The following is an 18,096-nucleotide window of genomic DNA, read 5'->3' as shown; positions in this document are numbered from 1 at the left end:
AAACATTTAGAGAAGAGCTAACACGCAACCTTCTCAAACTCTTCCAAAAAATTGTAGAGGAAGGAACACTCCCAAAATCTTTCTACGAGGCCACCATCACCCTGATACCAAAACCAGATAGAGATACTACAAAAAGGAAAATTACAGACCAATATCACTGATGAATATAGGTGCAAAAATCCTCAACAAAATACTAGCAAACAGAATCCAACAACACATTAAAAGGATCATACACCATCATCAAGTGGGATTTATCCCAGGGATGCAAGGATTCTTCAATATACGCAAATCAATCAATGTGATACACCATATTAACAAATTAAGTAATAAAACCATATGATCATCTCAATAGATGCAGTAAAAATTTTTGACAATATTCAACACCGATTTATGATAAAAACTCTCCAGAAAGTGGGCATCAAGGGAAACTACCTCAACATAATAAAGGCCATATACCACAAGCCCAAAGCAAACATCATTCTCAATGGTGAAAAACTGAAAGCGTTGCCTCTAAGATCAGGAAAAAGTAAAGGATGTCCACTCTTGCCACTCTTATTCAACATAGTTTTGGAAGTCCTAGCCATGGCAATCAGAGAAGAAAAAGAAATAAAAGGAATCCAAATTGGAAAAGAAGTAAAACTGTCACTGTTTGTAGATGACATGATACTATACGTAGAGAATCCTAAAGATGCCACCAGAAAACTACTAGAGCTGATCAATGAATTTGGTAAAGTTGCAGGATACAAAATTAATGCACAGAAATCTCTCTCATTCCTATACGCTAACAACGAAAGATCAGAAAGAGAAATTAAGGAAACAATCCCATTCACCATTGCAACAAAAAGAATAAAATACCTAGCAATAAACCTACCTAAGGAGGTAAAAGACCTATACTCAGAAAACTATAAGACACTGATGAAAGAAATCAAAGAAGACACAAACAGATGGAGAGGTATACCATGTTTTTGGATTGGAAGAATCAATATTGTGAAAATGACTATACTACCCAAAGCATTTTTTGGACTACAGGTTCAATGCAATCTCTATCAAATTACCAGTGGCATTTTTTACATAACTAGAACAAAAAATCTTAAAATTTGTATGGAGTCACAAAAGACCCCGAATAGCCAAAGCAGTCTTGAGGGAAAAAAATGGAGCTGGAGGAATCAGACTCCCTGACTTCAGATTATACTACAAAGGTACAGTAATCAAGACAATATGGTACTGGCACAAAAACAGAAACATAGATCAATAGAACAGGATAGAAAGCCCAGAGATAAACCCACACACCTATGGTCAACTAATCTATGACAAAGGAGGCAAGGATATACAATGGAGAAAAGACAGTCTCTTCAATAAATGGTGCTGGGAAAACTGGACAGCTACATATAAAAGAATGAAATTAGAACACTCCCTAACACCATACACAAAAATGAACTCCAAATGGATTAAAGACCTAAATGTAAGATCGGACACTATAAAACTCTTAGAGGAAAAAATAGGAAGAGCACTCTTTGACATAAACCACAGCAAGATATTTTTTGACCCACCTCCTAGAGTAATGGATAAACAAACAAAAATAAACAAATGGGACCTAATGAAACTTAAAAGCTTTTGTACAGCAAAGAAAACTATAAACAACATGAAAAGACAACCCTCAGAATGGGAGAAAATATTTGCAAATGAATCAACAGACAAAGGATTAATCTCCCAAATATATAAACAGTTCATGCAGCTCAATATTAAAAAAACAAACAACCCAATCCAAAAATGGGCAGAAGACCTAAACAGACATCTCTCCAAAGAAGACATACAGATGGACAAGAGGCACATGAAAGACTGCTCAACATCACTAATTATTAGAGAAATGCAAATCAAAACTGCAATGAGGTATCACCTCACACTGGTCAGAATGGCCATCATCAGAAAATCTACAAACAATAAATGCTGGAGAGGGTGTGGAGAAAAGGGAACCCTCTTGCACTGCTGGTGGGAATGTAAATTGATACAGCCACTATGGAGAACAGTATGGAGGTTCCTTAGAAAACTACAAATAGAATTACCATATGATCCAGCAATCCCACTACTGGGCATATACCCAGAGAAAACCATAATTCAAAAAGACACAGGCACCCCAATGTTCATTGCAGCACTATTTACAATAGCCAGGTCATGGAAGCAACCTAAATTCCCATCGACAGATGAATGGATAAAGAAGATGTGGTACATATATAAAACGGAATATTACTCAACCATAAAAAGGAACAAAACTGGGTCATTTGTAGAGACGTGGATGAACCTAGAGACTGTCATACAGAGTGAAGTAAGTCAGAAAGAGAAAAGCAAATATTGTATATTAACGCATATATGTGGAACCTAAAAAAATGGTACAGATGAACCGGTTTGCAGGGCAGAAATAGAGACACAGATGTTGAGAACAAACGTATGGACACCAAAGGGAGAAAGTGGCGGGGGGGGCCGGGATGAATTGGGAGATTGGGATTGACATGTATACACTAATATGTATAAAGTAGATAACTAATAAGAACATGTTGTATAAGAAATAAATAAATAAAATAATTTGGCACATGCCTCAAGGGAAGATTGCTCACTCTGCTGTGTATCATTTCTCACAAAACTTGATCCTCAAGCCCCAGCTGCTTTTGCAGCCCTGAACTCCAGTTTTTATCATCCCACAGTGAGAACTGTTGGTTTCTCTGCCTCTTAGCTGCCCTCTGCTTAACTTCTAAACTGAATAGGCAAATGCCCCAGTGGGGAAAGCAGCTTGAAGAATGTTGAGTTCACTTCGCTGACCTTCCCTTGTCTCAGGGATCTTGGCCCCTCAAGTTCTTGCTGCTTGGGAAGCTCTCTGACAACTTCAAAACAGATGTTTTCTAAAAAAAATTTATCCATTTTAAAAATAATTTTTCTCAGCGGAAGCATAGGTCAGCTACAAGTTACTCAACTTATCCACAAGGGGATGTCCTTGGTATTTCATTTTTTTAGCATCATATATTTAAGAGCATGATTGTTATACTCAAAATTTGAAGGCATTTGCTGTTTTCTTCGGCACTACAAACCAACCCATCATAATGTTTTTGAATGAGCTCTATGTGTCTCTGGTCTCTTTCAACTGTATTCTTTTGTTGATATTTCCTGGCTGTTCTACCCAAGATCTTGCTGTATCTGGTATTACGTTATTGCACGGTGTTCTGTCTTTGGCAAGGAGTAGTAGAAGCAGAATATTAAAATTTACATTTATGCTGCCTTTGGCTATGAACTGTCTGAGAGACTATTCTACTTTTTTCCCTTTATAACTCTCAATCTTGAGTAATAAATATTGGGGACAACTATCATAGTAAAAAAAATACTGCAAATGCCTTTTAAATTTAATTATGGTAGAAACCACTTAACAATTACCTCCTATTTTTTATTTCATTTTATTTATTTTTGGCTGCGTTGGGTCTTCGTTGCCACATGCAGGCTTTCTCTAATTGCAGTGAGCGGGGGCTACTCTTCATTGCGCTGTGCAGGCTTCTCACTGCGGTGGCTTCTCTTGTTGTGGAGCATGGGCTCTAGGTGCATGGGCTTCAGTAGCTGCAGCACGCAAGCTCAGTAGTTGTGGCTTGTGGGCTCTGGAGCACAGGCTCAGTAGTTGTGGCGCACGGGCTTAGTTTCTCCGCGGCATGTGGGATCTTCCCGGACCAGGGCTCGAACCCATGTCCCCTGCATTGGCAGGCGGATTCTTAACCACTGCGCCACCAGGGAAGTCCACCTCCTATTTTTTTAAAGAAGTGACTTACATAGTAAATGTACTTACGGTTGCTTAGATGAATGTCACTAGAATTTCTCTTCAACAGGGATATGGTCTGAAGTAATAAGAAAATGTAATTGGCTTAGTAACAGTTCATAGATTTATAGGATGCTGGAGGTAGACAAGATCTTATAGATCAGTTAAGACAACATACACATTTTAAATATTAAAGCACTGAAACTCATTCAAAGTAATTTTAATTATTGTCTGCTTGGATCCTGGGAGAGCAATAGCAAACCTGCCTGTGATTAGATGTACAATTTAAACAATAATGAAATTACATCCAAAAAGGTCTTCTATTGCCTGCATTGTTGAGTTTTTGCTATTTTTATATTTAGTCCTAACAATCTTTTCTATGTCTCTTTTTTCAAATACAGGCTGTAAAATAATGGCAGGGTACAAAATTGGCTGAATTTCTTATTCCATACTTTAATAAAGTGACAGGCTCAAATGCTGGACCAGCAGCAGTATCTTTCTCTTTGATGACTGGAGGGTATTTGTTAGGTGTTAGTGACAGCAGAATCTTTTTTGAATGCAATGCATTCTGGGACTTTCAGAGGATATACCTGTACTCATATACTGCATTCTGCCTTTTTACTTCCCATCCTTAAAGCCTGTCAATTTACACTTGGAAGAACATATACAAGAGAAAATAGAGGAGAGGCATACAAAGCTATTTTACAGACAACTACATTAGATGGTCAGTAAATACAGGTTCATTAAATTAAAAAGGAAGTTCAGAAAGGCTACGATATAGTTTATTGTGTGTCTATCAGAATCAATACATCATCCTATATAGCAATTCCAAGGGAGCCGTAGTTCCTGATTCACTAACTGCTGATGCAGTTTCCAGTTCTAGGGCGTAGCATGGTGTATGTGGTCTAGTGGAAAGACCAATGGGTACACAGTGAGCTGACTCTTCCACTTGCTACCTGCATAACCTGGAAAATGGTCACATAGCTTCTCTGAGCCTCAGTTTCCTCATGTGTAAAATAAATACAACAGTGGATGCCCTGCTAATCTCTTAGGGCTGCTGTGATGATTAACTGAGGTTATATTTCTGAAAGGCTTGATACTATATAAACTCCACTGAAGTGAACGGTATTACTATTTTTATAATGAGTGACTAGTTTACAAAATCTGATGCTCATCTCTGGGATACTTTCTTGGACTCGGTGTTTTGTGTCACTTGTGCCTTTATAAATAGAAAATCATGGCCTATGCTTACAAATAAAATGACTTAGTAGAAACCAGAAGGTTTGGTAGACCTTAAACCAATGTTTTCCAGAGTACCACTGGGTAATTTAAGGGGTAAGTGGATGAATATTTTTGATAGTAATATTTATGTATAAGAAAAATATACAATCAGTACAGCAAAACCATTATTTCACAGATTTATAGCTTGTTTTCTGTTTTCATGCTAACATGCATTTCCTATTTGAATAAATGGATTTAAGTAGCAAAACTGGAATCTATTTAAGGAAAAATATTAAATGAATAACAGTGCAGGTAGTATGTGGATAAGTAAATATATATATCATGATGGTAGTATTTGTGTGACTAAAGTTGGGGAAACATTTTCAATGTTTAAGTCAGTCATCTCATAGAATATGTCATTCTACTAGAACAACAACAAAGACAAAAAAAATTCTAGCTCCACCATTCGGTTCCTTATTTAATAAAATAATAAAGGCACTTGTGACAGATAAATCTTGACTTGCATTGAGCTAGAATGGACTCTGGTGGATTTGTCTATCCATTTCTTGTCACCATCTACTTGAGTAGCTCTATCCTGGCAGAATCAGAAAGTTCCCTGACACTAATGCTATTTCTTTACAAGATAATGAAGACGAGTCTTAACAAAATTCCAAGGGTTTTATTGGCTATTGAAATTTTATTAACATTTATATGATGCCATGCTGTCAGAATTCTTTTTTTTTTTTTTTTTTTTTTTTTCGGTACACGGACCTCTCACTGCTGCGGCCTCTCCTGTTGCGGAGCACAGGCTCCGGACGCGCAGGCTCAGCGGCCATGGCTCACGGGCCCAGCCGCTTCGCGGCATGTGGGATCTTCCCAGACCGGGGCACGAACCCATGTCCCCTGCATCGGCAGGCGGACTCTCAACCACTGCGCCACCAGGGAAGCCCCAGAATTCTTTTTAAACAATTGTTTTAGCTGCCCTGGAGTTTACATGGATTTTTGTGGCCAAAAGATAGTAGAATAAATAAAGGAACAGATAGCTATCCAGTTTAGTGAGAAAATGCCTTCAACTGTAGCATTTCCTAGCTCACTGAGTCCACCAGTGAATAGATTAAAAGTCATCCAGTCCTCCCTCTCTTCTCCCTACCACCAAATCCTAGAAACGTAGCTATTCATCATTTTCTTAACAATTTCCAAAGAAAGAGACACCGTCAGTTTCTTTTGTGGTACTGTTCAGTGTTTCAATACATCTTCTGTACTTCTGATAATTAAATTCTCTTCCGACACGCTACTTACTAAACGTAGGAGTCTTATGCACTTCTAAGAACACCCCCTTCTTGTGTGGTAGAAATATCAATGATACATTAAAATACCAAATGCTGACATTTATTTATAAAAGTGTGCTGTCAGACAAAAGAAATTCAAAATTATATCTTTAATGTGTTGGTTATATAGCTGAAATTTAATAGCAGTCTCATTCAAGTCCTTGTCTTTTAAGAATTTTGGTACTAATATCCATACATGTAATGATGCTACCCAACTAGGCTGTAACTATTGGGGCAGTTGGCTCCAGATTATTAAAGTCTCCAATCTCCCTCAATCTTTTCATAACTTGTCACACTAGTTTCTGATATTGTCAGACTCTGCTTACACAAGAGAAGGCTTCTATGACAGGCTTTTTAAAAAAATAGTGGTAAAATATACATAACGTAAAATTTACCATTTTAGGCATTTTTACATACGTAATTCAGTGGCATTAAATACATACACCTTGTTGTGTAACCATCACCACCATCCATCTCCAGAAATTTTTTTCATTTTCCCAAACTGAAACTCTGTACCCAAAAAATAATAACTCCTCATTTATGACGGAGCTTTAAAGATCATTTAAAAGATATAGCAAAGAACAATTTTAGAGAGACGCATTTAGCAGTTGTTCTTCCCAAAGCATTGGTATCTTTTTTCCCTGATTGTTAAGAATCCTCTTTCAGCTTAATGAAGCAGCTAGCTATTCATTCCACACGGCCCCCCACTCCTTCCTGGCCCTGGTGAGAGGAGGCTGCTAGACTAGAGGAACAGCTGCTTCACTGCTCCAAATTACAAATATGGTGTGTGTCTCAACACATCACAGCTGCTGAGCAAAGAACAGATGGGACCCTCATCTCCCAGTAGACCCATTGGAACCCCCGTCTTGAATGTTAAACAGTGATCCACAGAGAAAGTGATTTGTTTTCTCTAGTTAATAATCCCTTCTGCAGACTGGAATCCTTCATGTGCAGGAACACGTAAGCCAGTCTGAGGTTTCAGCACTGGGGCTCCTGGCTCCAATCCATAGCTTTTGTTTGCTGAGACAGACAGCATTTGGAGTTGGAATGTGGCAAAGCTTGTCAACACACAGGGCTTTTCTCTGCTTTCCAAACACATGTGAGGCAGACTGGCTCTCCGTGAAGCTGTGATCTTTTCTGGGGAAAGGAAGTGTCACATGCAAGTCAAGAAGCAAAACATATTTGGAATCAAGAGGAATAATTGGTCTGGGCATCAAAGGGACAAATTCTGATCAGTTGACAAATATGTTACAATTATTTTTAGGTATAGATGTTGATCTAGATTAGTCTAAATCAGTATTGCCTTATGGAATATGCATATGTGCTTAAAATAGAAACCGTTTAAAAAAAAACAAAAAAAAAACCTGAAGGATTTTTGGAACGGTCAGCATTACTCAAGAAAAGCAGACTGGTGCCAGTGCCCCAGAGAGGCACAGTTATACTGACACTCCCCTGGATGTTACCCCTCTCTTCCAAAAGCAGCACAATTACACATGTCAAACACCTTAGGAGCTTTCATTTCATCTTTCATGGTGCTAAACACAACAATCTCTGGAACTGGAAGCCTTAGGTAATGGCTTCAGTCAGATACCCAAGACCCAGAGACACATGAGCTGAAAGCATTACCAGAGTAATGCTTCATCCAGTTGAGGCTAAATGATTAGTGCACAGTACTCACGAAAGAAAGAATTCAGTTAGATAATCCTGGAGGTGATTAGAGGTTTACCTCTCTTCCAGGACCTCGGACTATTTTGGCCAGGACTCATGTTGTTATCACTGGGATGCACTATCATCACTAGACGGAAGATACTTCTTGGGTCATCTCTCACTTATGATGGATCTATTGCTTCCTTTCCACTCTGAAAACACTTCATGTTTTAGACCCACAATAGTCTCTACTTTCCAGTTTCCCAGTGACAGCATCTTTCAGAGGAGCCCTCCCCGCCCCACAACTGAGTGTTTCATCTTTAGCCAAGGTCCTTTTCTTAGGATTCAAGTAGGCTTTTGAGTGCCCCAAAGCCAGGCACCAAAGTTATTTTTCTTTGACTTTCTTCTTATTTACCTAAGAATTATTTCTGGAGGAAATATTTTTTAATTTAAACATGCATTAAAGTAGGGTTTCAGTTCACTGTGCTATACTAACTTATGTATAGGATAGTATGGAATACCTTTGTGCATAGTAGGTGAGAAACCGTGGTCATTTCATGCTTTGACTTTATTTTCCATGGAATTAAATTAAATACACCCTTCTGTAAGGATTTTGTGTATCTGTATTTGTTTATATCTAGTCTTGCTTAAGTTAGGAAATATTAGAGAAAAGAACAACAAAATTTCCTCTCATTGCTAAAGGTGTAAAAACCCCAGTGCTTCTTGTGTAGCAATTTTATTGCCAGTGAAAGAATGAAGATAATGAAGTTAAGAATGTGTGTTTGGTTAAAAAATACATCAGATGGTGTGGAACTAGCTTGAGAACACTTGCTTTGATATGACTTTAATTTTATCAAAACTTGGACTTGTTCCAGCTTTGCCTTGGAGCATCCTATTCAAGTACATGTCTCATTGCCAAGATCCTCATGCAACTGGAGGGACCTTGGTAGAGCCATGTGCTTTGGAAATGGTCAAACTGGTCTGTGGCTTAGAGCTGTGGAAAAAATTCATTTGTTCATTCAACAAATATTTATTGGGCATCTACTATGTTCCAGGCACTGTTCTAGGACCTGGAGGCATAGTGAAGTAAACAAGGAAATATCTCTGCCTTTGTGTGTTCCAGAGGAAGGAGACAAACATAAAAAATAGGAAAATCATACAGTATGTTAAGAGGCAATTAAATGGTGTGGAAAATAATAAATTAGGGTATAGAGAAAGAGGGGTGCCAGAGGAAGGGAATTGCTATTTGAAAATGGTGTAGTCAGAATAGGCCTAATAGAAAAGGTAATATCTGATCAGAGTTAGAGGTGAGAGAGTGAGACCTGAGATTATATGAGAGAAAAGCCATTCTAAGCAGAGTTTAGCACACACAAAGGCCCTGAGGTGGTAGTATACCTACTGTATTCCAGGAACACTAGGGAACTCAGTGTGACCACACAACCCAGAGTGAGTGAGGAGAAAGGTGGTAGAATCAGAGAGCTAAGAGAATGAGCAGGAGATCGTATGGGGCCCTAACCATTTTCAGGCATTCAGCTCTCACTCTGAGTGAAATGCTGAGCCAATGGAAGGTTTTAAACAGAGGAATGGTAAAAGCTAGCTTTTGTTTTAGAAGGTTTACTGTGGATGCTATGTTGAGATTAGATTGCAGAGAACAAGGGTAAAAGCAAGCAGACTAGTTGGGAAGTGTTGTATTAATCCACCTGAGAAATGATACTGGCTCAGACCAGGGGGTAGCAATGCAGGTGGTGAGGAGAAAAATGACTGGATTCTGGACATATTTTGAAGGTAGAACCAACAGGAATTCCTGACCATCTGGATGTGAAGAGAGAGAGGAGGCGAAGAGTGGCATATGATGGCCAGGTTTGGGGCCTGGTCAACTAGAAAGGGTAGGATAGGCTTTAGGGCAAGGCTGTTAGGAGCCTCGTTTTGACCATGTTCAGTCTGAGATGTCTACTTGACAATATGTGGAGATGTCTACTAGGCACTTTAAATAAACAAGTCTGGATTTCAGAAAAGAGGTTGGAAATTTAAATTTGAGATATGACAACACAGAGCATTTAAAGCCATGAAACAAGATGAGATCACCAAAGGAGTGAGTGAGAATAGAGAAGTTCAAAAACTGGGCCTTGGAGCATTCCAGGGTCAAGAAGTCAGAGAAGAAAGGGTGAACTAGCAAAGGAGTAAGCAGTGAGGTGGCGGAAAAACCGGGAGAGGTCAGCTTCCCACAGACCAAGATAAGAAAGTCCTTCTAGGAGGCAGGAGTGATCTACTCTGTCCAATGCTACTGATGACAAGAATGACCAGGACTGAAAATTGACCACTGGTTTTAGTAATGAGGATGTCATTGGTGAGCACGCCAGAAAAATGACAGTATTTTCCCAATATTTTAGAGCAGGTCATGGGGATGACTGGTTGACAAAGCCCACACCCCATGACTCTGATCGCCCAGTTTTTCAGGGTGATAACTTTACTGAGTGAAACGCTGGGGGAAGGGGTTGCACAGTGCACACTATTTGATAAGACCAAATTGGGTAGGACTCTTTCTCCCACCCTTTTAATAGCATGTAGGATTCTCAGGTCTTTACGGAAATGAGGGAAAGGAAGAGGAGGAGTGCCTTGAAGGAGCGTAGGTGGAGCTTCTGATCAGTTCTGGTTGGGGTATCTCACACACTGCCTTTTGGGAAATGAATGGACCTCATTGATTAAACTTCAAACTATAAAGATGCTCTAGAAGCCATTTCATTTGCATGCATTATTTGGGATCTCTTTTTTTCCCTCAATGCAGCCATTAATTTCTGTGTGAAATAATAGATAACACTATGTAAAAATTATTTTTACATTGTGTATGTAAAAAAATCAATATCGGCAAAGAAGACAATGAAATCACATACAAAAACCTGTGCATATTTTTTCAGGTAGAAGAGATATAAAGTTTTCATCAAATGAGCAAAGATTAAGAGCTACTTATGTAGAGTGCAAGGTTTTTTTAAAAATGAGCCACAGGTACACAGAATTATATTATGGCTGTATTATTCTAGAAATTACTCTTACTATATTGCCTGTTTCAGTAGCTTCATGGTAATTATTTAATACCAACCAGCTCAATTTTGCGGGGAAGGCTGATCTGTAGTTATGTCCCATTTCTGTGGTGTAAATACTTCCATCATGGCCCATTTCAAACTACCAATGTGAAGCCATTTGGACCTACCAACAGAAATCACACAATTGATTGTTTGGAGCCAGTGGAAACAGGCTCCAACACACCACTGCCTTATTTACATGTGAACTAATTCCGCTTCTGCCTGAAACCAGTAAATTAAAAAGCAAACTAAAGTTAGGAAAGGAAAATGGAAATGTAAAGTGTTATATAATTAACATGTATACGATGTACAGTATATAGTATAAGATATATAATATATAAAATGTCATATATAATTATATTAAATATTATATAATTATATTTTCAAGAAGTGTCACAGAAAACCTCAGGAAAGAGGGCAGGACAGGAAACTCATATTTGAATATGTATTACATGTGAGCATATGTCGCACACATTATTTAATTCTCACACCTCTGTAGCACAGGTTTATTAATCCTTATTTTTAAATTGAAAATAGGTTCAGAGAGGATAATCCATTAGACCACAGTCACACAGACAACAAATGTTAGAGCCAAGACTTGAACCCAGATCTACCTGACTATTCCCCTAAACCAGTGTCTAGAAGCTCAGAGTATTGTCCACGAATTAGTAGGATAAATTCTGATATGTTAATTGCCACCTCAGTGGCACAATACTAGTATATTTATTACTTCCTGTATATTAAACTGAATTATAAATTATTACATGAAAACACTTATTTTGATGGTCTAAATTTTGTAGCATATTTATCCTCCTTGGATTATACATATTCTCCAAAATTATAAATCCTTTATCAGTACTGTAGTCAAGTCATTCATTGACTCTGATTTGTTTCCAAGAACACTATTCAAAAGAGAAAGAAGAGGGGAGGGATAACTTAGGAGTATGGGATTCAGAGATACAAACTGCTATACATAAAATAGATAAGCAACAAGGATTTACTGTACAACACAGGGAACGATATTTAATATCTTGTAATAACCTATAATGGAAAATAATCTGGAAAAATATACATGTATATATAAGAGAAAGAAGCGAATATAATTAGTGTCCTTTTTAACAATACCTGATGTTGCATTGCTGTCAAGGCTACTACATGTACATCGAGGCTTCCCACATGGTGTACGGACAAAAAGCACGACTCTTGTCCAGGCCTCTACGAGGAGTCACTGGAAAACACTGCTTGACTTTTTTCTACCACATGTATGGAGCAGGGACTGGCCTCCTGAATGTTTATTTGAAAAAGGAAGGTGACAGTGAAGAGTCCCTCTTATGGAGAAGAAAAGGTGAGCAGAGCATCTCCTGGCTACGAGTGCTGATTGAATACACCTGTGAGAGGCGACACCAGGTAAGCCAAAAGAGATGAGAATCAAGTGATGGGAAATGTTCCTTTAACCTTCTGATGCTCTTTCTTTTTCTTGCTACCATCAAGAATGTTTTGTTCTTTTTCAGGGTCATAGATAAAGGCAGTACTTGTTTAAGAGTAAAAATAATTAGTCTACATTGACTGAACCTAAGCAGTGAATGGGAAATTAGGCAGAAAGAGAAAGCTTTGGGTATTTATGCATAAAGTGATTTTTGCAACTCAGTGATGAAAGTGTATCTATTTTTGTCTTGGTGCATTCTGAGTGTCAGGTATATTCTGTGTATCCTGCAAACTTCCAAAACAGAGTCTCTCTTTCTTCTAAACATGGTGTTACCTAATTAGTTGTTGCAGCTGCATCTTTCACTCATCATTAGCCGCACACAAGGGCTTTTGTTGTAAGCTTCTATTTAACAGAGTATGTGGTCCAGAGTAAATTTTTAAGCCTCTGTCCGCACTGATGCAGAAGAAACTAGTCTTGATCCTATGTCCTGGGTCTCCCCTTGGGTCTTCTCACGGGCGGTAGAAGACCTCCATCCTACAGGATCCCAATTACAAGGGAATCTGGACAGCAATAAGAAAGAGCCTTTTCAATTCCAATGGGTGAGATTAAGCAGCCAGTTAGTCTAGAAATCAGCAGCAGCCTCCTGAAAGCCACTGACTTCACCTGCCTGCCGTGAGCCAAGGCTCCAGAAAGCTCTGGGGAGATATCATCAGACCCCTGACTATTCCTGAAATTGCTCTATAGAATTCCAGGTGTGACCTTCAGCTAAAAGCCCTACTTCCTCCTCATCCTTGCTTCTGGACCAGCACCCCTCAACTTCAACCACTGGCCGCTTGGTTTAAGCAAATCTTAAAGGAAGATTTAAGGAAGAAGTATCCAAAAGAAAGACATTATTTTACACCAGCCCTTAACCAAAATTAATTTTCTGCAGATCTAAATGGGAATGAATTGCAGAAGCTCAGGTGACCAGGTTACAGTGCCATCTAGGGTGCTGGATTGCTAAGAACAAATGACAGAGGGAAGATGTGCCGTTCTTTACTGTTGGCCCATTATCTCGGCATGGATAAAATTATCTAAAACTTTGGCAAAGAGAAAAAGCCCCAGGAATAATTTTGATAGTGATTTAATATCTGCTTACAGAAGGAAAATGGATCACTCAGGAACTTATTGATATCATTGATCATCCTTCAGAGATGATGAATTAATTTTTTAGGCTATCAGGGCACTCATACTCCTACCCTATTCAAATGTCCTCAAAGTGTGGTCCTGAGACCAGCAGCAACACCTGAAATGCATATGTACCTAATATGAAATTCACCTGAAATACACATTCTCAGACCCCACCTCAGAACTACTGAACCAGAAACTCTGGGGATTAGGGCCCTGAAATCTATGTTTTAACAAGCCTCCTGGTGATTCTGATGCACTCTAAAGATGAAGAATCTCTGTTATTGGGAGAAAGGAATCTGAGTCTCTCAGGTGGAGCCTGAGCACAGATGTTTTTTAAAAGCCCCAAATGATGCTGATGCAGAAGAGCTCTAGAATTTGAGTTCTATGGAACAGGTGACTTCCCAGCATCTAACCTGGGGGCCAGGTACAGGTCCTTGCATATACTAGACTTGCTAGGTGGCTTGTTGTTTGAAAATATTTTTGAGCACAAAGTAGTGAGGCACCTGGGGTGGCATCTTGGGGTGTTCAAGTTCAAAGGTGAGGAATGACCTGAGAGACTTTCAGCTCTCAATTTGGAAAGAAGATTCCAGACCATTCCCTTTGGCTCAGAATGGAACAGATGTGAACCTGCCATGAGGAATTTTCTTCTTGATTTTGTGATTCCCTCAGGACTGTCTGGAGACCACGATGAACTAGGTTCTCCAAAACATCCTAGTGTCTAATAAAACACAGAGACACTCATGTGCAAATGGCCATCTTCTATGTGCCAGGTACTTACAGTGCTGAGAGCTGTGCATGAGTTCTTCCAATTGATATTATAGCTCCTCTTTAAAGATGGGGAAAACTAAATCTCCAGCTGGTCAGTGGCAGAGTGAGAACTCAATCCCAGATCTGACTGGTTCCAAAGTTTGTATCTCTAAGCCACTGTTCTATGTTCCCTCCCACCATAGAAGTCCCAAAATACACTCATTGCCCTGGGTGCCACAAGCACTGAGTGATCTTGGAGAAATGTTATCCTCTCTGAGACTGTTTATACATTTTCAAAATGGGGTAATAATGCCTGCCGTGCTGATATCACCAGAGTTAGAGTGAGGGTCCAATGAGATTATGCTTGTGAAAGGGTTTATAAACTTTAAAGTACCAAACTATAAAAAGATACTATTATTGTTTCTAAAAATATATTCTCTCCCAAATATCTCTGGTCTTTATAACCATGGCAGACTTGGTAATCTCAATAGCTACATCAGGCATCCAGACTGAGATCCTATAGTATAAGGCCAAAATATCTCCTTTTAATAAATATTTATTGACCATTTACTATTTTTAAGTGCCGGGGATACTGCAATGCACATAGCATAGAGTTCCTACTCTTTTTTAGTTTACATTTTAGTGGTGGAGAGGTAGAAAATGTGAAACAAAAATATACAATGTAACATCAGGTGTTAATAAGTGATATGGAAAAGAATAAGTCAAGCTGATCAGGTAATGAGGTCAAAGAAGTATCAGGGAATACTCATGTAAGGCCTTGGGTGACATGGTAGAGTTTGAAATTTATTCCAAAAGCAATGAGAAACCATCAGATGGCTTTAAGGTAATACAGTCTGATTTATATTTTAAAACGATCACTCCAGGTACTACATGGACGGTAGGCTGCAGTGGAGTAGACTCTGGGGGCTCCTGCAAGAGGAGTAGGAGTGGTGGGTTGGGCTGTGCAGCAGAAGTGAGATGTCATCAGAAGCCCACAGGACTTCCTTCCGTGTGGAATGTGGGGTTTGAGAGAAAGAGTCCAGATGACCTCAAAGTTTTTGACCTGAGCAACTGCTAGAGTGGAGTCACTCTTTGTTGAGATGAGGAAGACCTTAGGTGGAGCAGATCTGGAGGAGTGAGGGAGGTATGTGCAGGAGGGAAATTAACAGTTGGTTTGGTCTGGTTTGGTTTTTGATGTGCAAAGCTTTTGATGTCTATCAGACATCCAAGTGGGTGTGTCAAGTAAAAAATAGGCTATGAGACTGGAGATCAGGAAAATGCACAGAACTAGAGAAGTAAATGTGTACATCACTAGTGGTGGTGGGCAGGTGTAGGTGATTTTTAGAATGTTGTAGTACTGCCGTCATTTGAGATTTATCCTATAGGGGAAATACCTGGGTGGCCTCTGGATGATATTCCAGTCATCAGACTTTTTTCTTTGTAGAAAAAAATGCATTAAGTGGCAAAATTTTAATCATGTCCTTTCCTAAGGGATTTATTAAAGTGCTAAGCAGAACCTGACTCACCACTGATCAAAAACACAAAATGATTTTATTTCCTTTGGATTCCTTGCTTACCTTTCCTCCTCTGCTCTCAGGTATTTTCCTCCCTGATTTCTTAAATTTTGATACCATTGAAAGAGAGTGTTAGACAAATTCTCAGCTCAATGAAATATTTATATCATTCATATTGTTCATTATACTGCCTAACATTTAGTAGGAATTATTATGTGCTGGGTACTGAGCTAAGAGCAGGTCTTCAAATTTTCTTATTCATGGTACCCTTAATCTCAGTAATTTTTTTCCTGGTGTCCCTAGACCAAAATATAGCTAATGTTCCATTTATCAAGTAGTGGAGTCCCAACAATTAGTATTTATGTGCTAATGACTTAGTAACCTTTTGAAAAAAATAATATACTTAAACTGAAAAAAAAAATAATATTTCTATCTAATTCTAAAATAACCACAATTATTTAATAGAATTTCTACAGATACAAATAGGGGAATAATACAAAGGGGCAATCATGATGCTATAAAACGATGATCACTCAAATATGAAGGAAATTCAAAGGAGAGGATTGTATGAAATCAAGTGTTTGGCCCAACTGAAGACAATTCAGGGTATAATTCCATCAGGTGATTTTCCTATTATACTTCCATTGCAGAGGTGGAGGTCAAAAAACAGATTTTACTGTTGTCCAGAAAACCAAAACACTTATTAACTACACTCATATGTCTTCCTATCAAGATGTGTTAGGACATTTTTTCCTCTTTTTGCCATTTATTTGGATTCTTGTTTAGGGTCATATCTTTAGAATTTCTATTAATGTTATTTTGCAACATTTCCGTCGTTAAAGCTTCTTTGAGTCATTAATTTCAAGATAGTTTCATATGCTTATTAATTATCCACTTTATAGTCTCTGATTTAGTTTAAATCATAAACTAGTTCAATGGGGAGTCATTTGCTCATAAAATGAGTAGAGCAAATGTGTCTTCTGGACGATTTTCATTACCTATAAGCCTCCCTGGAGTATTCGGTGGTTTATTAACCATTATCAGAGCAGCCTTAGAGCTGGTAATATGATCTATTTTCCTTAGAACCTGAATATTTGATCAGTTATTTTCTTCTAGGATCTAAAGTCATGAAACTGGTTTCCTCTTTTTCTTGGGCTGTGTCTTGGATGTTATGGTATTTAACATGATAAGTGACCCATTGTCTTTTTGGTAAATTTAATTGTTATATGTTGCTGTTCATACTTGGGTCTCATCCGTCATTTTAATTCTCCCACCTAGTACTAGTATGAAGGTAGCTTTAGGGAGAGCCTAAGGAATCTTAGGCTTCTGGGCCCCTCACTCTCATAGGCCCTGTGAGTACCGGGAGTAGAATGTTCTAGGTGGGGACGGAAACCAGGTCACCACCAGGAGGCATTTCTAGGTGGGCATTTCTGGGAAATTGCCTAAAAATGTCTCAGAAGAAAGGAACTTGAATCTCCAAGGCTCCAGTAATTTTTGTGAATTTCTTTAAATTTCAAATAAATATTCCCTTTTGTACCTAAATTTGAATTGGTGATTTTGTATTATTTTCCTGAAAGGGGGCCCCTGAGAACAATCTAGGCTTACAGACCCATACAGCCTGGATTTGCCCTTGACCAGCATTGTTTCACCAGGATGACTCTATTTCTAAATTCAAACTTCATTATTTTTCAGATAATTTTTGAAGCCATTCGGGGAGTGTCAATAAGAAGTGATATTGCCATTGATGATGTTAAATTTCAAGCAGGATCCTGTGCGGGTAACAATATTTTTACAATTATATAAGTTTGACTGAAAAGGGATTTTGCAATAGTCTCAAATCATAAGAATGCAAATTAAGTATTTTATGCAGTAAAAATAGAGAAAACTATTATTGTCTATTTGTCTTTCCTGACAGAAATGGAAGATATAACTCAGCACTCATCAGGATATTCTGAGGACTTAAATGAAATTGAGTATTAAAGAATGATCTGAATTGGATTAACTAAACAAAGCCATACCTCTCTTCAATCAAAATGAAAAAAAAAAAAGACAAATGAATACTGGACAGTCTTAACCATTTCATAAGTTATAAAATGACTTCAGAGCACTCTTTTTCATTACTTTTGCAAAAAATACTGACTCAGGGCTTTTTTTTTTTTTTTTTTTTTTTTTT

General features: G+C 38.3%; 1 protein-coding gene across 2 annotated transcripts in view; it reads left to right on the top strand.

The window, feature by feature from the left end:
* The window catches only part of MAMDC2 (MAM domain containing 2), a 189,251-nt gene extending 171,179 nt beyond the window's left edge, over positions 1-18,072 (top strand). Inside the window, exons 14-16 of one of the 2 annotated variants that reach the window (XM_027105708.1) lie at positions 12,214-12,473; positions 17,616-17,700; positions 17,839-18,072. In XM_027105708.1, coding sequence (XP_026961509.1) covers positions 12,214-12,473; positions 17,616-17,700; positions 17,839-17,903 — 410 coding nt within the window. In that variant the 3' untranslated portion in view covers positions 17,904-18,072. Of the gene's footprint in view, positions 1-12,213; positions 12,474-17,615; positions 17,701-17,838 lie in introns of those variants that run through there. The other variant, XM_027105709.1, reaches the window with a different exon arrangement.
* The last annotated feature ends 24 nt before the right edge of the window (positions 18,073-18,096 follow it).

This window comes from Aethalodelphis obliquidens, unplaced genomic scaffold (assembly GCF_003676395.1).
Source record: "Aethalodelphis obliquidens isolate GAN/ISIS:26980383/991018 unplaced genomic scaffold, ASM367639v1 scaffold7, whole genome shotgun sequence".
Lineage (NCBI taxonomy): Eukaryota > Metazoa > Chordata > Mammalia > Artiodactyla > Delphinidae > Aethalodelphis > Aethalodelphis obliquidens.
Note: the sequence above shows the minus strand (reverse complement) of the source record. Positions and strands in the feature narration are given on the sequence as shown.